Source organism: Hylobates moloch, unplaced genomic scaffold (genome assembly GCF_009828535.3).
Source record: "Hylobates moloch isolate HMO894 unplaced genomic scaffold, HMol_V3 SCAFFOLD_1, whole genome shotgun sequence".
Lineage (NCBI taxonomy): Eukaryota > Metazoa > Chordata > Mammalia > Primates > Hylobatidae > Hylobates > Hylobates moloch.
Window position 1 is genome coordinate 150,533,794 of NW_026652276.1, and position 26,265 is coordinate 150,560,058.

At 35.6% G+C, this 26,265-nt stretch overlaps 1 protein-coding gene across 5 annotated transcripts in view; it reads right to left on the reverse strand.

Moving 5' to 3' along the window:
• The window catches only part of HDAC9 (histone deacetylase 9), a 945,763-nt gene that overhangs the window by 392,240 nt on the left and 527,258 nt on the right, over positions 1–26,265 (reverse strand). For 3 of the 5 annotated variants that reach the window (XM_032759782.2, XM_032759867.1, XM_032759877.2), the window contains exon 8: positions 3,575–3,690. In XM_032759782.2, coding sequence (XP_032615673.1) covers positions 3,575–3,690 — 116 coding nt within the window. Of the gene's footprint in view, positions 1–3,574; positions 3,691–8,829; positions 8,962–26,265 lie in introns of all 5 variants that reach the window. The other 2 variants (XM_032759765.2, XM_032759801.2) reach the window with 1 other exon arrangement.

Consider the following 26,265-nt stretch of genomic DNA (forward strand, 5'->3'; position numbering starts at 1 on the left):
AAGATCTTTAGGTACAGCCTGACTTTCCTACTTCTGAAGCAGCACAATGGGATAGAATCCCATTCATTTACATGGGCTCTGAAAGAATTAGGTGACATGCTTTTCTACTTACAGGCCATGAAATAAAGACTTCATTCAAATATACATTATTTTAATATGAAAACTCACCAGTGTTGCCTAAGCAAAAATAGTAGAATAAGCCAATTTTGTAAACGGTAAAGTATGCAACCATTTTTTTAGAGTGCAATATATTATGCAAATAATTCATACCCCCAAAACATTTGTTGCTATGAAATCCCGTACTACTATTAATCTTAGGAGACATCTGTAAAAATCATCCTAAATTCTAAATGATGGTTACTCAAGTATGGCTGAGAATTTTTTTTTCTCTTTTCTCCAGTTTGGGTGGAAAAATTTAGTGCTAAAAAGCTAGGATATTAATTTGCTGACAGTCTTAGTCTAAATTCCACTGTCTCCTCACCTATCGAGAATGAATTACACTACAGATCTCTGTAAATGCAATACAGCAGAAAACCACATGTTAGCCATCAAGGTTGCATTTTTTGTTCTGGGCCACAGAGAGGCTACTCATCAGTGCATAAAGGTCTGTCCACCTGGCCTTTTGGATCATAGTTCAGGCACACAATTAATTCATTATGAAGTAAGTCACTGCTTGCTTTTGAACTCGTCTTTCCAGATTTGGAGGTGAATGTCCTGTCACTGACCTGAAGAAATACCTCTACCCTTTTAAACTCCATTAAATCACATTTCCTTCTGTTTTGTTTTGTTTTTCTTTTTTTAATGGTGGGGGTGAAAGGAAAGGTTTGCAGCGAGAGAATATGTTTAACAATTAGCTGAAAAGCTAGGGTACCTAAACAGATGATTTGTGGCAAGTTATGGCTTTAGAAATATAAAACAGATTAAAACAGTAAAAGCAAAATCTTTTATTTACTTTCTTCACCAATGTATACTTATTGGTTGTTCCAATAGGTCATACTAAATACTATATGCACATACATATGTATTTACAATGAAGGAATATATGTATCTTCTTTAGTAACTATCAAATCATGTTTTTCCTCTTCTTCCCTCCTGAAAGGTAATCATCATGCAAATTTTGTGTTCATCACCCTCTTGCCTCTTAAAAATATACTATTACTACATATTATCAAAGTATTGTATTACCATTTCTGAACCTAATAAAATGCTCCCATGTTGTAAGTGGTCTTCTGAAACATTGCAATGACAATGCATTTCTCAGAATCATACATGCTGCTGAATGTAGTCTAGTGTGTTGTTTTCATTTTTCAATGGCACAAAATCCATCCAGGGAATGATTAGAACCCAGATCCTTTGATGTTTTTGCAATTACTACGAATTACATTCTTCATACTGAGAGATAATGACAATCTAAAGTTTTTTGAAAAAAAATTGTAACCAAGTTGCTCTTGTCCTGGAAATTTACTAAATAGTTGCAGAGAATGGACCAACATCCAGATATAACTGCACTAACAAAAAGATGCTATCTACAACTAATAACCCAAGAACTCCACTTATGTCTCTGGTTGCAAATATAAATAAAGTATTTATTCCATCTGCTATCATGTTTTTGAAAGGATAATGAAAAAGAGAAAGAGGGATGACAGGATAGTAAGTAAGAAATAGATGAGGGACCTGAAGACCATGTAGAGGCCAGAATTACTATTCTTTAAATAGTTGAAAATGGTCAAACGACAACATCTAGATATTTTGCTCATGTTTCTTGGAAACTTATTTGAGGGAAATTTTTGAAATCTAGAAGGAAGGTATATTCTTCTGGAGGGGGGAGGGGGGTTTCTTTGCTTTGTGCAGACTCCTAATGTGGGAACTACAAATGTGGCGCCATGATAAGTCAAGTTAACAGCTTGAGGTTATATGATTTGGGCTACAGATCTACACAAGAACTAGCTTGTGGTTACAACTTCTAAGAGAGAGGATCTGCCCTCTGCTCTGTTCCACATCAGACAGCCCAGGGCAGCGGGGTCGGCGGGGGACACAGCAGTAAGAGGGGCAGTCAACTCACCAATGTAACATAGATACGAGCATCTGGGGTGTCAGCTTAGTGTTTGCAGGGTCTCCTATTAGATTATCCTCCTTGGTCGGTACTAGGCTTTATCTTCTATCTCTTGAGTTTCTGAGGCCCTGAAAACCAAAGCTCAGAACTCAAGTGTGCAAATGTGCCTAGAGCAAAACTGACTTTACTGGCTTCGGTCCTTTGATCATCAGAGACAACTTCTGGATTTCTGCCTTCACTTATATTCTGACCTGATACTTTCATAACTTATAAATAATTTATTATACATATCATGTTTGTATTTGTGTGTATAAAATATTTGAAATTGCAGAGCAATAGCTGTACAGAGACATTTCTATCAGTCAAAATAACTATTTAAAATCAACTGCGTTGCCTCAGGAGACAGTGAAGTGAGCTCCCTATACGCAGAAGCGTTCTAACAGAGGCTGGATAATCACATGGCAGAAAAGCTATGGAGATGATCCAAGAATAAGAGACTTGACCAGTCCCTTTCTGTCTCAAGGTACCATGACTCTATAAAATATAAAGAAAGAAGCATGTTATATATTAGAAGTTAACACACCAGCTATCCTTGCACAGAGCAATGAACAGTGAAGAAGGCATAATAACAGAAACAAAAATAAGGCTTTCAGTTAATTGCTGATGACTCCAAAACAGGTGATTTCATGAGTGGCTATTTTCAGATTCTTGCCTTTGACAGCCTTATACAGAAACTACATAGACAAATTATTGCTGACTTTTATATTAACTTTCCTCTTAGTCTTGTATAATTGGTTACACTAAATCATGTGTCACTTTAAACTAATATCCTTTAATACATCATTCTTCAAACATAGAGTTATATCTTGTCCATGTTTACATCCCTACTGTGAGGCAAAATGACTTGAATATAGCAGGTGCTCAAAAAATGTTTGCTCAGTGAAGCTTTACACCCTTCAACTATAATACTGCAATTATTTTTCATCACTTTTCAGTTCAAATGGATAAAATCCACCTCGTTAGGTTCTTCCTCTGAGAGGCCTGTATGAGTTGTTTTTACTTATTGATGTGTCCACTCACATCAGCATAACTAATAACCAAGCAGAGGGACTAGTAAGTTATACAATTGTCAGGCAGTGTGCACCGAGGATCACTAAGAATGTTTGACTGAGGATTACATTTCAATATTCTTCAAGCCCAGATTGCCTTCCAAACATCTTTGGTTGTCTGATTTATAAATAAGATCAATTTTACTGAATTTCATACATAAGAAAAAAATCTATAAGAAAAAAATTGGTATTTATGTCAGCTGATAAATATAAGTTCATTTCTTATAGGTTTATAATATTTACATTAGTAAATATCAATTTTTTTGAATTGGTTTACAATATGTGGAAATGAGTAAACTTCAATTCATAAATATCATTTGGATATTAAAGGTCAACTCAGAAATATCACTTTGTATTAGGTAGCTAATCAGAAATTCAATTTTTAAAAGAAACAAAATAATAAAGGTCTTACCTCAGCATGAGGGGTAGGGGGCAAAACCGAAGTCTCATTTTCAGTAACACTTCCAGTTGGCCCATTGTTTGGTGAACTGGGACCAGAGCCTGGAGAACTGCTACTGACTGAGGATTCTGAAAAATATTGTGAAGTACAAATGTGTTCATGAGGAACATTCACAGATGAACTTTAGTTACTGTAACATGTAACACTGGGCATGTTATTTTCCGCTATGTAAATGCAAGCACTATTTCACGAAATAGAAAGAACTAAAAATTTCCGAAGTATCTCTGAATTTTCATATCACTTATTCCCCCTTTGTTTTCATGGCAAAAATACAACATAGTATTCAACAGTTTCTAGAGAAGTAAAGATATCCAGTTAGAGAGGGTCACAGGAGCTTTGAATGAGAAAAAAAAACTGAAGAAGGGAATCTTTTCTTACTTGCTCTTGGGCTATTATAGAAAATAACAGTAATGAAGATAATGAACTTGTGCACATCAAAAGACAGGTCGTTAACACATGAGGTTCAGACCCATTCCATTAGGTCTGAAAAAATTTGTTCAAATGCTGTGCTGTAAATTGTTTTTTATTTACTATACTAAGGCTATACCTTACTATAGTGTAGACTAGTTAAAGTTATATGAAGAAAATACAATAGAATGTAAAATCTCAACATTGTACTGATGACCTTGTACAACACCATCTGACTTTATCTCTACTCAACTTATTCTCCAGAAGATGAGAAGTTGCCTAAATTTAACATGTAGATTTTTAAATATCAGTATAACAAGAAATTCCTTTTAGCAAAAGTCAGGCAACAACAAGACAGATTCCTTATTTAGCCCATCCTTTCCTCTTCAGATATGAAATTCACATGTACCTCAACCTATGCAGAAACTAATGCATTTATTAAAACATTTAATTGAAAGTACAAATTTCCATTTCCTATAAATATAGCTAGAGAAGTCATCTTATCAAGCTTTGGCAAATTATTTATTCAGCTCTAATTAATTCCCTACCACCTTCTACAGTTCACTCATTTCAAAAGTTTCCTAGCTGCCTCATCATTACACCTTGTCAACCCAACTCTGCACAAATGATCTTGCCTCATGCTTTTCAGAGACAGTACTTTTGACATGATTTCCACCAGCATCTTTTCTTTCTACTCATGATTATGTTATCTACATTCTCTTTTCCCATTTCAAATATAAGGCATTTCTCTTCCTCTCTAATGCTCACACATTTAGTCTTACCCATGATCCCATCCCCTTAAAAAAAATCCTAAAAGGATTAGTTAAGTGGAATCTTCAAGCCCTCCTCCTACACTGGAATTGCCCCTCTAGTCTGACAGCAGGCTAGTAATTCTTGAGAAGTGGTGTGCTCTCACAATGTCTACTCACTTCTTCAAGCCCCAGCAATATAGCTTACCCACTATAACTGCAACTTTTCTCTCAAATGCCACCACACTTGAAGGCCTCTGAGAAAACATTCCTTTCCATATCCCTTCTACAGTGGCATTCTCGACATCCATGTTTCTTTCCATATCTTTGACTTTTCTTCCTCCTACCGATTCCTAAATTCAGATATTCACCTAAGTTTGTGGCTTTAACCCTTTTCTATTTCCCTTGTCAATATCACCCAATATCATGAATTCATATGTCATTTTGGGGCAGAATTATCTTAGGAAAGTCATATTTCTTGCCTTTAACTCATAAATTCCAGCCCAAATTCCTCTGAAAGCTGGACCTTTCAAGCTCCCCTACATATGTGTAAAACTCAATGTATATATTTTAATATTAACTGTTTCCTGCATATCTCTATTTTTTCATCACCCTAGAGTCATCCTCACTCTCTCTTTACTGCAGATCTAATTAGTTACTAGGCCCTTTAATGTGATCTTTACACTATCTCTCCATCTATGTCTGACTACAATCATTTCAGTTTAAGGCCTTGTTATTCTGTCATGAACTACAGCAAAAGTCCGCTAATATTTCTGAGTCACTACAGTAATCTCTCAAACCTTTCTTTCAAACTCTTGCAAAGGGATCATACAGAGAGATAACTCAGACCATGTCCCTCTGCTCCAAAATGGAGCCTAATATTATTTCCACCATTGCCCTTTCTGTACTCTACACTCAGTCAAATTAAATCACCTGTTCTCCTTTCATGCCAAATACTTTTCCAGTTCATGCTTTTGTATCCTCCTTTCTTTCCATTTCATTGCAGGCTGAATCCCACCTATAAGGTCCAAGCCTGGCTCATATAACATATGTCCCTCAGAGAAAGGGAACACCCAGCTTCCAGGCATTATTTTCTTACCCTCTCTCAGAACACCTATAACTTTCAACTTGTATTATAATTATATCTCTACTCAGAAATACAGTACCACTGGAAAGAATGTGAGGTTAATATAAGAATTCTAATCCTGCCACTTATTTACTGTGGGATTTGAGCAAATTATTAGTATCATAAAATACTTAAACACATTTTGCTCACTGCCTTTCTGTCTATATATCTTGTTTATATTTTGATTAATCTGTTTTTTTTTTAATCATCGCCTCTTGTTTTCCTTTAACAAACGAAATGTAGAATTTAAAAATTCTTACAGGAGCTTCTTTTTCCCAACTCCTAACTCTCGTCTTTACAATATGACTGATTTCTCGTTAATGTCTCATTTCCATATCATTTCCATTTCCATATTTTTTAAAAACTACTTTCTTAAACATTCTTACCAATTTTAAATTATAATATTTATATTATGTTATGATATTAAGACTGAAGTATTTCCTTATGTAGAAATCACTGTGATAAGCACTAGAATTCAAGGCAGCAACTACTGTACCAGAGGATTCCATGACATGACACTAGTTGGGATCTGGGAGAAGGTAGCAACTGATTTTCTGAGATCTCTGATCTCAGTGTATGATATTGGAACTGGAGCTTGAAGAAGGGTAGCCAATGAAATAAAGATGCTGGAGTGGGGAGAATGGAAGAGAAGGCATTGCAGGCACAGGGGGAGTCAATTTTAACATTTGAAAAGAACAGGACTTTTTGTAGGGGGCAGAAAATACTTGAATTTGAAAAAAAAAGATGGCAAGTGGGTTCCCATGTCAATGAGGTGGAATGAGTTTGAAAAGAGCTTACACTTTAATGTATGAAATGGGGAAGACAGAAAAGATATAGAGGTAGGAGGATAACAGCAACAGCAACTGAACTGCTATGATGTTATGACAGTCTCTGACTAGATTCTAAAAATATTTAGTATTAAGATCCAAACAAATCTCATCCAAATTAGATGAAAGTTGGCAGAGCAACGGGAAGGAGTACAGGTGAAGACAGCTGTGTGCCAGTAGTCCGGAGCCTCTAAAGACATTTCGAGTAAGTGCGGTATACCAGTTAAAAATATCTACCCAAAACATCCACAAGTCCACTCACCAGAAGTGTCTTTCTAATAAATGTACAAGTCTCTCTTCCAATACATTGTTTCCTGAGATGAAAGGGCGAGTGCTTATCTCACAAAATTAAGAGGAGAAATATATTTTAAATTTAAGGAAATTTGAGTAAAACTCTGGTAAATCATAATCCTTATAAATAAGAACCAATCATTACTGAGATGGGTATTGAGCTAAATGCCACTGCAATTTGGTATGGAAAAAAAAGTGACGGTGTAGAAAAAGCTATGATCAAGAAAACAGACTACAGGAAAACAGAAAAGCACACTGGGATAAATAAATATGACTTCAGACATTAAGACTATGAAGCAAAATAAAATAGCATTATATTCATTTTTTCTTTTCTAGAAGTATTTCTGTTAGAAGGGGCTTACTTCCTGCAGTTAGAAAAACCACCTATCTACATTTACATTAGACACCTGATATAGGTTTATAGTTCTTCACATTCATTAAAACAAATTCACTCCCCAACTGCCCACCCCTATCAAAGACCTCTATTAGAAAAACCTAAGATTTTTATTTACTTGCATACAATAGTATTTCCTGGGAAAAAAGTCTGTAACTCCAAACTTAGAATTCAATTCGTCTAAATTAGTGATTATTTTTAATGTTGGAAAATACATATAAACTCTAGTAAAATAATTGTATTTATTATTCACTGATTTAATATTTCTTATCCCAAGGAAATATTTTCCATTGAAATCACTAACACTTTTCTTCAGATAAGCATATAAAGGCATCCAGATTGAATAGGAGACTAAATATTTTTTTCCCAAAATTATCGGCCAAACTTTTAAGTTGCATTAGAACCTAAATACATGTTTCTACCACCACTTCCACAGTCTTCCTCTATACTGCCTTCCTGTAGACACTGTCATGGCCAAAAGAGATATATAGAAAATAAAGAATTTTTAAAAAGTTACTAAAAATAAGATCTGACCTTGGAGAACTAATACCAACTGCCCACATTGGTATAAGCACAGTTTTCCTTAAGAATGGGAAAAAAAGTGGTTGCAGATTACCACTTCTTTCTTCATGCAACTAAAGGAAACAACTAGATACAATACATGACTCTTAAGTAGTTACTCAAAAAACAGTAGTAAGTAGTAGTATTTTGGCTAGTATTTTTGGTTCTTACAGCCTTAGGTCTTTCATTTCAAACCAGGTACAACTGGAACTAGGGGTGTTGTAAGACCTCAGGTTGAATTTCATAACCCCTCTACTAAAACAGGCAGCTAAAAAAATAATTCTTCCATTTGAGACCCATGAAAATGATAGTTTCTTCCCCTTCATAAAAAGCAATATATCCCCCTCCTGCCATAAGTCCCACTTCACTAGTAAACACATAAAGTCATTTATGAGTTCTGTAAATTTGTTGAGAAGTCAAGGTTTTGCTGTTCCATGTAGTTTAATTTTCCCAGATGTATTTTGTACATTCATGTCTGAGTACAGGGGAAAGTGTTCTTCTTGGACCTCCCTCTGCTCATTTCTGATCAAATTTCATTATAAATTATTTTCTCCTGGTTGGCATTCCCAAAATGGACTGCCTGTTTCTGAAAAGAATAAGGTGAGCTTTGGTGTTCCCTAGTTATGCCTTGATTGACACATAGTTCTGTTTTTTCATTCATTTCCTGTTTAACACAGTTGGTGAATGCATAGCAAGGTTTATTGAACTACTTGTGAGTTTTCAATATAATTTCCTTTCAAGAAATATTTCTCCTCAAAATAACTTTTAATATGCAGCAGGTATATTTATTCTAAACTATTTTTTTTCATTCCTACTCCCAGCATTCATATGTCTGCCCAATCCTCAATTACCTGTCACCTCAAACATTCGCTTCTTGAATGAAGTGACAACATTTCCATCCTTCCGCCTGAGTAAGGGGCTGCTTCTCCTCTCTGCCACTTTCTGTTTTAACCTGGACCGCACCTTCAAGTTGGGCTCAGAGGCTGGGGATTGAGACAAAAAAAAATAGATAAAAATTAAAAAAATAGAGAGCCAATTGCTCATGTGTTAAAAAAAAAAAAAAAGTCTCACCCTTTTCTTGGTCCATTCTCATTCTCAAATGAAAAACTCAAGCACGTAAATGAGGCATTGACTCTACATTAATGAAACAGGCAAATGTTGCAATTATTTTTATGAAATGTGTGAAAGTTTTTTCAACTTCTCTAAATATGAAAGTAAAAAGTAAACAAAAATATAAGTTTTCTACTTATTTTATCTAGCAGATTTGGGATTGTTAATGGGAAGTTTAATTATTAATTGTGTTTGGGTCACAGTAAGATTTATTATACTTCATTGTCAGGCCTCTTAATTCTCTCAAGGGTGAAACTTAATAACCACTAAAACAGTAACTTAATGTGATTTTAGAGACTCTGACCTGGCTTGCGGTAATAAGAAGACACCTCTGCAGCATATAATTTATGTCTAATTCTGACTCCTGGAATATTTCTTTGTCAGTAGTTTCTAACCTAAAACCTTGGGGAAACATACTCAGTGTAATGACACCAAACCAACTAGAATCAATGCAAATAAGACATTGCATACATTCAGTATACTATCAGCTGGAAAGAAAAGGTGGCTAAGTCTTTGAATTGAAGGTGCTGAGTTAGGTTATATATTCCATAATACAAATGCACATTATTCACATGTATGTTAGCATTTATTTCATATTCTAAACAGTGAAGCTTATTACAGAGCTTCACTATTTTTAAAATAATACCAATTATTTCAAAATATTTATACTTTAGAAGAATGGAAACATTGGATTGCATCTCTGTGCAGCAGAAGTGGATGGTGATGATGGTGGTGGTAGTAGTGATGGTGATGATGGTGGTGGTAGTAGTGATGGCGATGATGGTGGTAGTAGTAGTGATGGTGGTGATGGTGGTGGTGGTAGTGATGGTGGTGGTGATGATCATCATGAAAAGAATATTTCTGATAACAATGAACATTTATATAGTCTTTTCTATGTTCCAGTACTATTCCAAATGTTTTATCAATATCAACTTGTTTAACCATAAAAACATCTGGAAAGCCTATGCCTATTTATAATTTGATTAGATCAATGAGGAAACCAAAACAGAGAGACAGGGTAAGTATTTTGCCCAAGGTTACAGAGGTAAAAGGAGATGAAGCCAGGCTCTGTACCCAGGTAGTCTGGCATAAGTCTATTCTAAATACTGAAAATGTTGCTCCTCCAGCTTTCCTTATGTATTATCATCATAAAAATTATAAAATAGTTTTTCCCAAAGCACCACTAATCATCTAGAGCAGATACAATGTTATAATGTAGCCAGATTTTATCAGTGAAAATATTTTTGAAGGAATTTATATTTTTGCCAGACTACAAGGGATATCAAAGGTAGAACTTACAATTCATCTCCACTTTTTTTTTTGTTTTAGTCTTCAAATATCTATACTTTTTGCTTTACGCTTGGATGGAGAACTCTTGCATTGTATGTTTTCTTGGAATTGGCTTGGTGGAATAGGAATTTAAAAATGAAGTTCAGATACAAAAAATAAAGCTAGCTACTTTTTTGTATTGTAAACCTGATTTTATGCCTGAAAATACTGAAAAGATAAAAAAACCAAAAGCCTGAAAACGCCGTAAAAGTAGGGTGTCAAAAGGTGGGGCAGAGATCAGGGGTTAGCACAAGCTCAAAGTGATAGAGATCTGAAATGTATCACTTGCCGGGACTCCCACATGAAGGCAAACAAACCAACTAATTTGGGAAAGGATTAGGATTCTTGCCAGATCTTCCAGTAGTGGCAACACACTTCACCTTAGTGTAGGAATCTATCTCAGTTTCTAACCCCCAACTTACCCAGGAATAAAGTGAGATACTGGGACTGTATTAATGTACTTAGATATGTTTTCATGTACACATTTATTTTTAAATTACTTTAAAAATATTGATCTTGCCTCCAAAAAGTTATAGATAATAAATATATTTATCTAAAACCTAGAAAGGAAAAATAAAGAACCACGAATCCCTAGGTGCTAACTACACTGGTATCCTCTGTAGCCTTGCTAATAACCATATGAAATCACAGATTCTCAGAACTTAGATGGAGATATGATTTTATAACGCAACCTGATGGATTAAACACTGCAAATTGGCAGTCCATAGAGAGTAAATCAATTGATCACTTCAAAAGGCAGTGGGTGGACTAGAAAAGACCAAGCATTTTCAGTGAGGGATGTGAATGTAGTCTGCATGGGACCACTTTCCCGCTATGAAATTTGCAGTGAGATTATAGTGCTTTCTAAGCTTGATTCTTCATTTGTGAAACATAGCTTAATGCCTTTCCAATTAGATACCTGAGAATAACTGTGAAGATCTGGGTGAATGTAGAAGGGAAGGGTTTATGAAACATATTATTGGTACTATTTCTGAAGGCTAGTTATACAGCTAAGAGGGGCTGATCCAGAACTGGGCCCCAAATCTCCTGATTCTCAGTCTTGTCCTCCTCCCTCTCCTAATATATTGCATCAGCTGGGGCTGAGTGTCTGCAATCAAGACAAAAATGTGCTGACAGACTGGAAAAATAGCATATGCCATTTAAACATTCTAGATGAAACCTAGAATTTTCCAAGATTTTCAGAAAGAAATGATTTCTAAGGTCAGCAGATAGCTTTCACTCCTGCTTGTCTACTTGAGAATCGGCCGGATATACAGCTGTCAGATTTCCTTCAATGGTCAACATAAAAAACCAAACACCAGAAGAGGAATGAGAACTGGGTTTTAGTCTTGTATCTACCACCTACTAAAATCAGTAACCTTGAATAATTCATAGTCTTGCTGAACATCAGTTCATTCACATAGACCAACTAAGATGATACCTTCATTGTGTCTGGAGTCAAATAGATGCCTGGATGAATTACTTTATATCATTAAATCTCAATTTCTCATGTTAAAATGGGGATGTTGGAGGGATTTTCTTCATTTTCCCCCGAATAGATTCAATTTGCCTTCCTTCTCTGAGCCCATGGCGGCTGAATCCTGGAGCTGCAACACTCTAGTTCTTTGCTGGTTGGATTTCACTTGGGCTTAATCTACTGGCAGGACAGGCTGGTGGCCAAAGAATTAAGGAGGAGGGAGAGGCCAGGCTGTCCTACACTCTCCCTGTCACAATGCTGCATCACTGGCCATGGCTGTGTCTCTTCCTGACTTCATCTCCCTCTGGAAGCCACTATTCCATGGCTCCAGCTCTCCAGGAAAAATTTCCTCCCCTCTCTTCTTTGTGGGAATGACCTCCCACTATTGCTATTTTCTGGGTACCCCCACTTCCCTAAGCAGTTCATTTAACCTTACTCACTTTCTTGTTAAGTAGTCCCTTCATAAAAGTCTATGACCCACTCTGCAAAGATCTGTTCCCTGCCAGGATTCTGATTAATATAGTCCTACATATCTTTTTTTTTTTTTTTTTTTTTTTTTTTGAGATGGAGTCTCGCTCCGTCGCCCAGGCTGGAGTGTAGTGGTGCGATCTTGGCTCACTGCTGCAACCTCTGCCTCCTGGGTTCCAGAGATTCTCCTGCCTCAGCCTCCCAGGTAGCTGGGACTACAGGCATGTGCCACCATGCCTGGCTAATTTTGTATTTTTAGTAAAGACAGGGTTTCACCATGTTGGCCAGGATGGTCTTGAACTCCTGACCTCAGGTGATCCACTCGCCTTGGCCTCCCAAAGTGCTGGGATTACAGGTGTGAGCCACTGCACCCAGCCAGTCCCACATATCTTGCAGCTACTATAGGATGAAATGAAATAATGACTAGTAGAGAATAGGCCAGTGGTTCACAACCAGGGAAGATTTCTCCACCAGGGGACATTTGGCAATATCTGGAGACATTTTTGGTCATCAGTATGGAGAGCTGCTACAGGCATCTGGTATGGGTACAGGCCAGGGGTACTGCCAAACATCCTACAAAGCACAGGACAGCATCCCATGACAAAGTATTATCTTTACCCAAATGTTAATAGTGCCAAGTATGAGAAACCCTGGGACAGGCAATCAGTCAATGGTAGCTGTTAATAATTGTACTGCTCTGGGATGACTAAAGAAAATAATATCTGTCAGAGATTCCCAAAGAAGCTAGAGAAGGGTAAGGGAAGAAAAGAAAAGAGAGATTATTAGAAATTGAGAGTACTCTATGTAGCTTGTATATATTAAATGTTTCAATAAATTTTATACTTGGAAGTTGATTTTAAAATATTTCCAATACCAGTAATATTTCTAAAAATAATAACACTAGGCAACTTTTATCATTAGTTGGTGGAGTTATGCAAAAAGGCATAATTCTCAGTTTTAGAAAGGATAGCATTTGAGGCACTGTGATGATCTGAGGACATAAGGTTTTGAGAATAAGGAATCTCTGACATACTGTAAAGCACAACATAGATTTATGTTAACAAAATATACAATATACAACTTCTCTAAAGAAAGTCCCCTACTTAATGTTTCTAGCAAAACCTTCTGCCTGTATTTCAGGTTTTGGGTCATGAGAGATATTAAAATCTCAGTAGTGAGGGTGAGAGACGAGATGATAGATAACTATCATTTAGTCCTGGCAATGCTCTATAAAACTCACTCCTAACATTTCAGAAGCCCACACACCAAAGCTCAGCATGATATATACCCAAGCAGAAGAATTAATGGCCTAGTGTGCTGACTCGGTTTGCAGTTAGAGTTAATTCTATTTTTAATGCTCTGGTCTCCCCAAAGGCTGAAGATTTCCATGCCAGTGACTTACTAATGGGATGCAAATCCTCAGAGCCCAGAAAAAGATCACTAGCTGGGGAGAGGTTCTGCTTGTATATGAATGTATTTCATGCCTAGTTGCACTAATTACCTTTCCATTTTTACCCCACACCCATCATTCTCTACATCTCAATTAATCATAGAAACAGAAGGCAAGCTTTTTAGTGTGTGTGCTTGTCTGAATACATTTGCCTGCTGAGATGAAAACTTTGTATAAAAATTGACTATCATTATTTAAGTGAAAACAATCAATAGTAAAATAAACAGAACAGACCCAATACCTTTTTCTCTTCTCACCTAAAAGAAAATATCCTCAATAAAAGGAAACAGAAAATATCTGAAGAATGCCTCATGAACTAAAGGTATTTCAAATCTTTATTCTCATACTAGTCTCCATGGTACACAATAAACTTAGAGTGGCAGGTATGAGAATAAAACATGGGAGAGGAATAGTAAACCTAGGTGGCAGAAGAAAGGTTAAAAAATTAGGATTCCAAGGTACCGTGAGTGACACTGCCCAGACTTGTCATTTTACTAAGAGATTGATATGTGTGACTGTGTACATAATTGTGGGGTGTGATTTTTGTACACACATGCATGCAGACAGGCATACAAACTATCTTGTGTAGAAGCACACAGGACTCTGACACAAATAGACCAGACCTCTCATTCCAATGCTTTTTTTTTTTTTTTTTCCCTGAGATGGAGTCTTGCTCTGTTGCCCATGCTGGAATGCAGTGGCGTGATCCTGGCTCATTGTAACCTCTGCCTCCTGGGTTCAAGCCATTCTCCTGCCTGAGCCTCCCGAGTAGCTGGGATTACAGGGTCGTGCCACCACACCTGGCTAATTTTTGTATTTTTAGTGGAGACAGGGTTTCACCATGTTGGCCAGGATGGTCCGGAGCTCCTGACCTTGTAATCTGCCTGCCTTGGCCTCCCAAAGTGTTGGGATTACAAGCGTGAGCCACTGTGCCCAGCCACCAGTGCTAACTCTTTGATGTAGTAACTGTAACCCCAGATGAGTGATTTCATCTCTGTGAATCATTTTATCATCTATAAAAGAATGGTAACAATGCCTACCATACATCCTGGTTCTTGGCTCACCTGGTTGTCTATCATAAAAAAAAAGTTGTTCAATACATAGATGTCAAATGAATGTTTCATGAAGTGCACATGTAAGATGAAGTTATGTTAAATTTAAAATAAAAAATAAGTAGAGAGAGAGATGGCTGCAATTGGTACACTCCTTTGCCTAGTGTAATGTTTGAAAACACCATAACCATAACAATAGCCGTTTTCTGAACTTTGACTCAGTATACTTAAAATAACTTTTGGTTAACAACTGACTTCACATATTTTTCTCACTTTTTAATTTGCCTGCTTATAAATTGTATTCTGTTTAGTTCTAAGTCTTAACTAGATCATCATCCACTTAAGAAGGACTACTATGTGTATTTTGCCCCTGTTCACTTTTTTTTTTTTTTCCAGAGACCGGGTCTCACTCTGTCACCCAAGCTGGAGTGCAGTGGCATGATCTCAGCTCACTACAGCCTCAACTTCCTGGGCTCAAGAGATCCTCCTACCTCAGCCTCCTGGGTAGCTGGGACCACAGGCACGTGCCACCAAACCCAGCTAATTTTTGTATTTTTTATAGAGATGGGGTTTTGCCACATTGTCCAAGCTGGTCTCGAATTCCTGGGCTCAAGCGTTCTGCTTGCCTTGGCCTCCCAAAGTGCCAGGATTACAGATGTGAGCTACTGTACCCGGCCTCTGTTCACTCTTAATCCTAGGTTATGAATATTCTTTACAACAATAATTTAGATTAAAAAATTTCAATACCACATAGCATGGTATGTAGAAGTTCTTCATTCTTATTGAAAATTATCATAAGGAAAAAAGGGAAATTTTTCCATTGTGTTAATATTATATATATTATTTTAACCTAATATTTCCTATATTAAGATGATTAATTATTAACCAAGATTGAGTACTAGATTAATTAATGTTTCTTTAGGCCGGGCATGGTAGCTCACACCTGTAATCCCAGCACTCTGGGAGGCCGAGGCGGGCAGATCATGAAGTCAGGAATTTGAGACCAGCCTGGCCAACATGGTGAAAACCCATCTCTATTAAAAATACAAAAAATTAGCCGGGTGTGGTGGCACACCCCTGTAATCCCAGCTACTTGGGAGCTGAGGCAGGAGAATGGCTTGAATCTGGGAGGCAGATGTTACAGTGAGCCGAGATCATGCCATTGCACTCCAACCTGGGTGACAGGGCGAGACTCCGTCTCTAAATAAATAAATAAATACATACATATATGTTTTTTAAAATAATGAATATTTGGGATATTCAATGATTCCACCTGTAGTGAACATTTAGCTCTGTAATCATAGGTGAAGGTCAAGTCTTCACCACCAGCTTCAGATCCCTTTCTGGCATTGTCTATTCTTCCCTGCATTACTTGATATCTGTCAACTTCTCCACACAGTTTCTCCCTCCCCTGGGTTTCTCCTGCTATCTCCTCCTCTCAGGGATCCCTTAGGAGCTGCCATATTTAAATGTTTTGTTACTTGGAACTAAATACTTATTATAATCTATCACCTATTCATTCACTCTGTGTCCTTTCTGAAGGTTAGATGTCCTGGCACAGTTCCTGCCCAAATCTCTCCTCTAACCCAGGCTGGCATTGTAGAAATCTAGAAACTATTCAAATAAGTAAGCACTACAATTATGAAAGACACTTTGGGGACACAGTAGATGCTCCAGTCTAGTTAATCAAAATACACAGGTTACTGTAATTAAAAGTTTCATAATTATACAAAAGGTACATATTTTCAAAAGTACTATTCAGCATACTACAATAAATAACACAATGTATGCTTCTTCTGGCTGGGATAAAATGAACCTTTAATGTTATGAATTAGATTTTATATATTTTGACACTAAGGAGCAAAATTTCTAATGTAACTATTTCTAATTATAACCACTTTACAGTATGTAACTCATATATAAAGTTTTCAAAAAATAATTTTGGGGGAATTTCTAGCCACATGTATGGTAATATATGAATGCAATTTCCTAAAGACATTATAATACTATTTGTCTTTTTGAGAAATACTACTGCATCTATCCCTTCTCTTATTGCAAATATACCAATTTTGTCTACTTGTTAAGATTATCATTTTTCAAAATCCATATTGGTAAATGTTACTCAATTTATAATATGATCTTTTGAAAAGTGCTAATTTTATAATAAAGTTTATTGCTTGCTTCTGATTATGTAAGTCATACATATTTGCGATTTTTACGAATGGGAAAATTTGTGTATACTCTAAAATGTTCCCTTTGTTTTATAGGTAAAATTATTTGAAAATGAGAATCATTATATTTATGCTTATATCCTATTTGTTCATTTAATAATATGAGTCTTTTCCCAAGTAATTACATATTCCTTAAAATTATTGCATTTATTATGTTTTTCACTTAAAAATCTATTATGTTTCCCCAAGCAATTATATATTCTTTTAAAAATACATTATGAGGATATACTATATATTATATATCCACACTTACATGTGAATACACAATATCTCATTTAAGAATAAGACAATGTTGGACACTACATTGTTTTGCTTCGAAAGACAGCACTGTTATGTACATGATTGTGTGAATTTTGTAGGAAGTTGTATTTCCTTCTATCAATGTAAATAGAAATTTAATTCTTAGGTTTATCACAGATGGAAACAACAATGATAACCTCTTTACATATAGGGAAAAAAATGGTCATACATGGGAAAGAGAACTACCAAGTCATTGGAAGCATCGCAGAGTAGCATGGGAAGACAATATCGGGGCTGTAAGTAACAGGAGCATGGTCTAGAAGGGGAAAGGTGGGCATTTTTCCTTAGCATCTAAAGCTCATGATAGTGCACTCAGTTCTCTCTAAGAGCAGCACTATATGCTGAGACCTGTTTCCTCCTCCTCACCAATGTGCCTCAAGAGTGCCTGGCACTCGGCTGGCTCAGGTAAAACTCGGTAAAAGTTTACTGAGTGAATGAATGAATGCACAAATTTGTAATTTTTTTCCTGTTTGTTCTAGTATTAAAAAAAAAACCAGTACCACTCAGTAGTAATATTGGTTTTTAGTACTACTTTTAGTACTACTCATTACTGTTTTTTTAATACTAGGACAAACAGGAAAAAATAACTTCCTAAAATTTTTATGACATTTTAACAAATTATCATTTTTAACATAAAAATACTTTAATCAATGTGATTCAGTATAAAAATAAATTTTAATAGTAAGTTATAAAATTCTAATTATTTTATAGTTAAAATCAAAACCTACTATTTAATTAGATCTATTGTTTAATTACATTCGATTAACAGCTATTGAATAATAATATTGAGAACAAAGGTTGCAAGTTTCATGCAGACTGGAAGCATGTGTAGCCATATTTCCATTGTTCAGGTACCTATACAGTGCCAACTATATGGAATAAATCCTTTAGCTATTTATTCAAACAAGGAATCAAAGAATGGGAAAAAGGGCATGTTACGTGCTGAGGCAACTCCCCCAGAGAAAAGACAGACAGTCTTTTTCTCCTAGGTACTCATGGTCTCAAGAATGAATAATATACTAACTGGGATCAGTGCCACGTGATAGGTATAAGCAGAGTGCTGTGGCTGAAAGGCAGAGATTCATTTGCTTTGAAAGAGGATCCTCCAGGGCTCAGTGAGATGTTGACAGGTAAAGGTGGCAGAAGTGCAGTTCTATGCAGGGGAAATGACCACGTCCAAGGGCACAGTGCCCACACATTCAAAGAATGGAGATTAAGTATGCTGGTGAGGGAAGGAATACTAAATAAAAAATAAAACTTCTAAGATAAATATCAAACACATTTTAGTTAATCTATGAGATACTTATAGAGGTTATTCAACACGTATCTTCAAATTCCCTCTCTCTTCTGGCTCCTTCTCAGAATGTAGACAAGCTCAAATATTTCCCATTCAAATAAAAATAAGCCCCCATAGACACAGATCTTATGAGCTACTTCCTGCAACTGCACTTTCATAGTCAAGTTAAAGAAATAGCCTATACTTGCCACTACCACTTCGTAACCTCAAAACACTGCAATATGGCTCCAGCCCTCGATGCTTAGCAGAAATATAATGTAATCATTGATTTTGTGTCTATTTCCAGTACTTAACAAGAACATAGGCTCAATGGGTCTCCATAAACAGTTACTGAATGAATAATACATGCCTGTATACATCCAAGCATGAAGGAAACTTACATTAAAAGACTGAGTTTCAAATATTGTTGAGAAGAGAACTAGATGAACCTCAACTACCCTAGTTTCTAAGAATTTCTTGATGCTGAATGTTATGGCAAGAGGTCTCATAGATCAGATGTGGAATGCAGAAGGAATTTCTCTTTTCTGGCAAGCATCACAAATACAACATTTTGGAGTCAAGGAAATCCATATCTCATACAGGCTAGAATGCCTTCATATACTAACTCCTTTATATGCTTTAATTTTTCAAATATATTTTATTTACCTAAGACAAATTTAAAAATCTATCTAGCATCATTTTGAATTATCATTTTAATAAATCGAACTAGATTATAAACATGTTTCAGTCTTCAATCCAGTTTCTAAAATGATTTTCTTTTCTACCTGAATCCCGAAGTTTTATTATAAAGTATACTTCTGAATTGGTATTTCACAAATAACATGCTACTTTGGGGGAAATCTGAATTCATACATGTGTTTATATATCTTTTTTTTATAAACAAGTCCTGTTCATTCTAAAATTCTGTATAATTATTCTGCTATGAATCTTTCTGTAATAAACTAATTCCTACACACATATATATATACACACAAAATCCTGTACTAGATATATCTTTTATATACCATTTCAAATAGAAATGGCATGAAAAGTAATTTTATTATGGATATAAAATGTTTTAATGTCCCTCCTACTCAGACAGTTCATAAGAGCTACATGTGAACTGACTGCGTGAGAGACTGGGGCCATTTTAGTCGGTGAGATCTATTTAGGGTGCAGCCCAGTGCTTGATAGGGACACACATGGAGACAGCATGGAATTTACTCCCAGAAAATGTTATAGGTCACGATTTCATGGTCCAGAAAGGTAATACCTATCCCCTGATAATATCCTGGGTATCATCATAAACCTAAACTTTATTGTACTTATTTGTTCTCTCAGCATGAACCTCATCTTGTTACCCTCCTAAGAGTCTAGAGTTGTTTTCCAGTCTTGACTCTACCACCATAACATCTGAGTAAAGTTTTATTTAATGTCTCTGTGCCTCGATTTTCTTGCCTGCAAATGCGGACAATAATAGCCATTCCTGACCTTAAAGAGTTCAGAAGTAATGAATGGAATACATTGACTACAGTAAGTATAGTAAATCACTGTCTAATTTGACATGCCATACAATTATCTTCTTCAAATATATTACTTTAGGTTTTTTCTCTCTGATGTTTATCTGAAAATTTTTAGCCAATTCCCATTAAATTACAAAATCATCCTCTAGCAAGTCATTTCATTCCACAAGAATTAAAATACAATAATATTTAAAAGACTATAACATCAACTTGCTAACATGAAAAATTTTGTTTCCTTGTTTTCTTCTGATATACCCAGTTACAGTCATCCAGAAGCAGTTAGTCTCTTACCTCCAAAATGTTACTGCAAATTAAATTCTTAAAAATTATTTAGTAAAATAACTTCTAGAATTTTAAATACCTAAATAAATGCATATTAGTTCCTATTTTAGTGCATATATTCATTTACTCATATAACAGAAATTTATTCAATGCCAATTATGAGCTCTCTGAAGATGCTGGGGATACAATAATAAATAGGCTAAAGATATTGTCCTCAAGGATTCCTCAACTGAGCAGAATGTAATTTTAATATAGAGATATAGGCACAGACATATGTCAGGGCATATTTGGGCATATACATTTGGCATAAAATATGAAGTGACTATTTGGGGTGGCCTGGTGGGTAGGAAGGTACCAGGTAAAGCTTAACAGAGAGGAAGTATATATCATTTGAGCATTTAAAGATGAGTATGAACTATTGAAGAGGGCAGTTTAAGAGCAAGGAGCATTTGGAAAGCCAGGTGAGAATGGCTTGTGTGAATGGGAAACAGAAAGATTTGTTCATGGAATTTCAATTTTTTCAGTACTGCTAGGGCAAAGGGGTATGAGGTAGTGGAGTGGGGAGAGTTGAGAGAGGTCAGAGAGGGAACGAGGAGAGAGAGATCATGCTTGCGATGGAGGAGCTTTAGCCTTGTACATAACAGAAGAGGCAGTAAATGGCTCTTTTAGAGGGTAGGAAGACTAGATTTAAACTTTAGAAAGTCAAAGGATTGACTGGACAGGAGTATGATGGAATCAGTGGTTAGTAACTGGAATGGAGGCTGAACAAAATAGGGAATGAACTATAACAGTAGGCCTGATAAGAAAGGGGAGATTTAACAGCAAGCAATAATAGAAGTTAGTATTGGATGAAATAAAGGAGAACTAGGCGCCTGGTGTGGTTCTGAGATTTCTGGACAGAACATGGTTCCATTTATTTCTTTAGGGAATCACATTGTTCAGCTTAATAAAGAGGCACATGTACATTTTTTAAAGGTCTAATTACTGTTATTAATAATTGTTATCTCTCGCAATATAATTTTAAGTCTTTAGATGCAGCTTCTAAGTCTATTCAACTCTTTACAGCCCCTCAGATACATTCAGGTACCATGGATCAGCAGCACCACTGACAAGGGGTCAGCAGTGACTTCTAGCCAACAGGAGACTGTCCTCTCCCCAGTTTAAATACCACCTTGCTTCCTGCTGTTGTCCTGTTTCAGAACCTTCCAAGTCACCTGGGCATCTGTTATTATTAATTTTGCTTTGCAAGTTTTGATTTTATAACCTTTAGACAACCTTTATGGTTTTGGAATGTTCTTGGTAATTCAATTCTACCTCAACAGCATTTATAACTTTACTGGACTATATCATAAATTTTCTTTATAATATATATTTATAAGGAAACACTATTACCTATTTTGAATGGATATAAAAGGCAAAATTTCACCTCTAGATTCATTCAGGCCTCCCCTGAATCCTTTTCTAGACAGATCATCAGTTAAACACCTTCTATTTAGTCACCTCTCTCTGGATGACTGTCTGGATAAAGGCATCGCAAATAAATTTCACATAAAATGGTAAAGGAGTAGTAAGTCAAAGTACACTGTAGAAAACACCATTTTAACGAAAACTCTAAGCAGTTGGGGTAGGCAGAATAATGCCCCGCTCCAAAGATGTCCATGTTCTATTCCCCAGAATTTGTGACTATATCACATTAGGTGGTAAAGGTAAAGGTAAAGTTACAAATGGATTTAAGGTTGCCCATCAACTGATTTAAAGAAGATTAACTTGGATTGTCCAAGGGGTCCTTAAAAAATAAGGAAGAGAGAGGCAGAGGAGTGTCAGTGCAATGCCATTTGAGAAAGGCTTGGTTGGTCCTAGTGCCCACGAGGATGGGAGAGCCCACAGCTAGAGCTTGCAGGCAGCCTCCGGAAGCCAGAAGAAACAAGGAGAGGGATTTGTTCCCAGAGTCCCAGAGTCCCAGAAAGGAACATGCCAGGGTGATGCCTTCATTTTAGCCCAGTCAAAGCCATTTTGGACATATGACCTCCAGCACTGTAAAATAATAAATATAGATTGGTTTACGCAACTAAGTTTGCGGTAATTTGTTACAGCATCCACAGGAAAATAATACAGTAGTTGAATGAATTCCAAGATTGGTGCTATTTTGGAAATCTTAATATTCTGAAATACTGGTTCTGACTAGATCAGATTTTACTGGGCTGTATTTTTAATGCATTATTTTTAGGTAATGTAGTAGGATATTAAAGAGTAGTATTAATGATATATGATCACACAGCAAAAATGCCAGGACAAAAATTTATTTAATACTTAGCACTTTGCCACATTTAATTTTCCATGGTAAAGGTTTTATTAATGTATTTGTTTACTTGCAGAAGATCCAAAAGAGAAAAAAGACAAAAAGTATAATTTATTTCCTTTAAATATTTCTGTAAAAGTTCCATAGGGTATAAGTATATAAATTAAGGATTATTTAATTTAACCATAAAATACTAAGAATACATTAAATAGCCAAGACAAGCAATTTGCAAAACTTGAATGGGAATATTTCCCTTTTTTGTTGCTGCCGTTTTACAGATTCCATCTGAGATATTATTAAGCCAAATACCAACTCTGTGATAGGCCTGTTTCTAAGAATAACTTCATTTTTAGTTTAATGTAAGTAAAAGAGGAGGGGGAACAGTTTAAATCTTTTAACTGCTCCAAAATAGTTAATCAAAATATTTTTAAATTTTATATATGACCTTGATAGTACGAGATACAATTCCAGTCTCTTACAACTTAATCAGCTAAATATAAAATGTAACCTTCCATCTGGTAAATCAGTTTAACAGACATAATTGTGCCCCACCATAACTCAATAAGACACTGAGGAAAACCATTGAAATGCTATTTCCTTTTCTTTAGAAGAGAATTATGTACAATTTCAGCATGCTTTGCATTTCTAAAAGTTAAAGTCAACAGGGAGGTATCATTCTCCTTTACTTGAGTTTCCCATGAGAAAATCAACAGCAAGTTTAAAGCTTGGGCTGTTATTCATGAAACACTCCATAATACTAACTTGGCTTTAACCAGAACATATTATTTGGCAGCTAAAACCTTTAATTAGAATTATGGTTTGAACAGATTTTCACTGAATTCAGATTCTGGAGGGGCTCAAAGAAGAACACTATTTTTCTAACCAGTTTATTCTATTTCAGATGGTTTAAATGTTGTACTTATGATGGGTAGAAAAAATGTTGTACTTAAGATGGGTCGAAAAAAGAGAATGTTGCTCTGATTCACATTTTGTTGGCTTCAATTGTGATTCACTATTTCTTAACAAGTACTAAGCATCAGACAAGAAGAGAGACTCCATTCAACAAATATTTACCAAGCACTTACTCTGTGAAAGGTTTACACTAGGCATTATGGAAGAAAAAAAAATACATCTGAAAAGATGCTTCCTACTTTAAAAACGAGAAAAAGTAGGTGGGGGAAAACACATAACTTGGTGATAGAGTGGACAAAAGAATACAACAAAGAAGACAACAGAGACAGAACTGAACCCAAAAGCCAAGCTTGCATGTTTGGGAGAGAGGCATTGGCAGAACTGAGAAACTCAGGAGGAGGAGGAAGTCTTGAGGTGTGGAGGATTGGAGGGAAAACTTCCAAATCTGTTACATTTAAATAGTTGCAAGATACCTTGGAAATGTTAGCCTGAAGTCTATGAAAGGGTTGAAGTTTAGAGATGTGGAGTTAGATCCCAAATAAAAGAACTTAGAGGAAAAAAAAATGAAGGCAGTCCTGATCGACCTTTTCATTTTATAGATGAGAAAGCTGGGTTAAACCCTACTATCAGAAATGACTACTGGTTAGAATGAATAACAAGTAGGATCAAAGTCTTTAAGTTGGTGACAATTGAAATAGAAAAGTTAAAACAATAGAAGAGACAATGCAACTTTAGGAATCTCAGGAATCTCAGGTTTCATGAGCTTCATATTTAAAGGATACGGTGGTAAAAATAGAGAGGTAAAGCAGATGAATGAAAGGGCAGCCCATGAGGTTAAAATTTTAAGGAGCATGGGTTGGACAATGGGGTCAAAAGCCACAGAAAAAAAGGAAGCCTGAGAAAAATGCACAGATTTCAGGATTTGGGAGTCCCTGGTATTGTTTCAGAACACTGATTTAGAAGAGACCAAATGCTGAATCAGATGATACACATTTTTATAACATCATAACCTAGCATAATAACTACTTTAGAATAAATGCTCAATAAAAGTTATTCTAAACTCAATCCTATAGGTAATGATAAAATAGGCTCACAGTTTGACGACAAAAGGAGAAAGAAAAAAAATTATAGCCACAACACATAGTAGTAAATTTCAATGAATTTTTGTTTCTTTCTAATTCACTGTTTAGGAGAGGGATAGATTTTGAGTGTAAGCATTATAAAATTTAGAAGACGCTTACATTAGGGGTAGTTGAGCAAAATCTCTTAGAACCAGACTCTGAGCTCCTTGAAAGCAAAAATGTCCCTTAATCCACTCTGTGTGCTCAGAGTGACCACAACTTCCAGCCCAGTGTTAAGTGCAAGGAAAAATTTGCTCTCCTCCTTTTCCTTCTCTCCTGTCTCATTTCCCAAAATTAAAAGGGACAACTGTGAAAACGACCTCTTTCTTTAGAACAGCTTGAATTAGAAGACTGCTAATGAAACTCTAAAAAAAAATGACAAAACTAATGGACTGTTCTTTCCAATATATTCAGTTCCTTCTAATCTTTATTCTATGAAGTAATTGACTGTATTCAGTCTATTATAAATATATCTATTATATTTATATATAAATATATCTATTTATATATAAAAGATATATATAAATATATCTATTATTCAGTCTATTATAAATATATAATTAGATATATAAATATATCTAATTATAAACATGTACTTCTTAGACTATACATTTTAATAAAATTTCTTCCAACAAAATTTAAAAATATTTCCTGCTAGTCAGCCTAAAGTTTCAAATTTTAACATACCTATTTTTAAAACTCAGAAACTTTCTGTAAACATAAACTTCCTGATTTTTGTCTTTCATATTCTCCTCTCAGTATCTGCCCCTTAAAAGAGAGATGAGACCTTAACAGTCATGGTCTTTCTTCATGTGGCAGCTTCTCCATTCTCTTTCTGACTAAATATTTTCCTGTGGTCTCATGTCACTCATCTCTAGGATTTATTCAATACTATCTCTGGATTATCTGATTTACTTATTTTAAACAAGGGAAAGGAATTAAGATGTTTCCAATGCTTATCTATGAAATAGCCAACATTTTATTCCTCTTCCTGCCTTCTGTATCACAGAGTTCTTCATCATCGAATTCTGTGTCTACTCGTCTTCTTTTCCAACCCTGGAGTCCTCAGTGAGACTCCTCAGTTCTCTAATTCTCTAACATTAATATGCATATCCTCTGTCCTTCCCCACCCCTTCTCTATCTGACAGTCATCTTTCACTTCTAGAGGACTCATAACATCACTGTAATAACAATAAATAAGTACATTAATTCTTAAAAAAAGATAAATATTATCCTAGTAATAAATCCAAAGGGAAATGATTTTCTATGTATGTATATGTAGCGGTAATGGCAAACACAATTGATGTGTCTTTAAAAAACATTTTATAAAAGCTGGAGATATATTCTTTTTTTCTTATAACTGTACTACAAATGAATGATCCCTTTTGTAATAGCGTCTATATGGAATATTTAAACCCATGTAATTAAAGTATGTCTATTTTTTATGGGCCTATAAG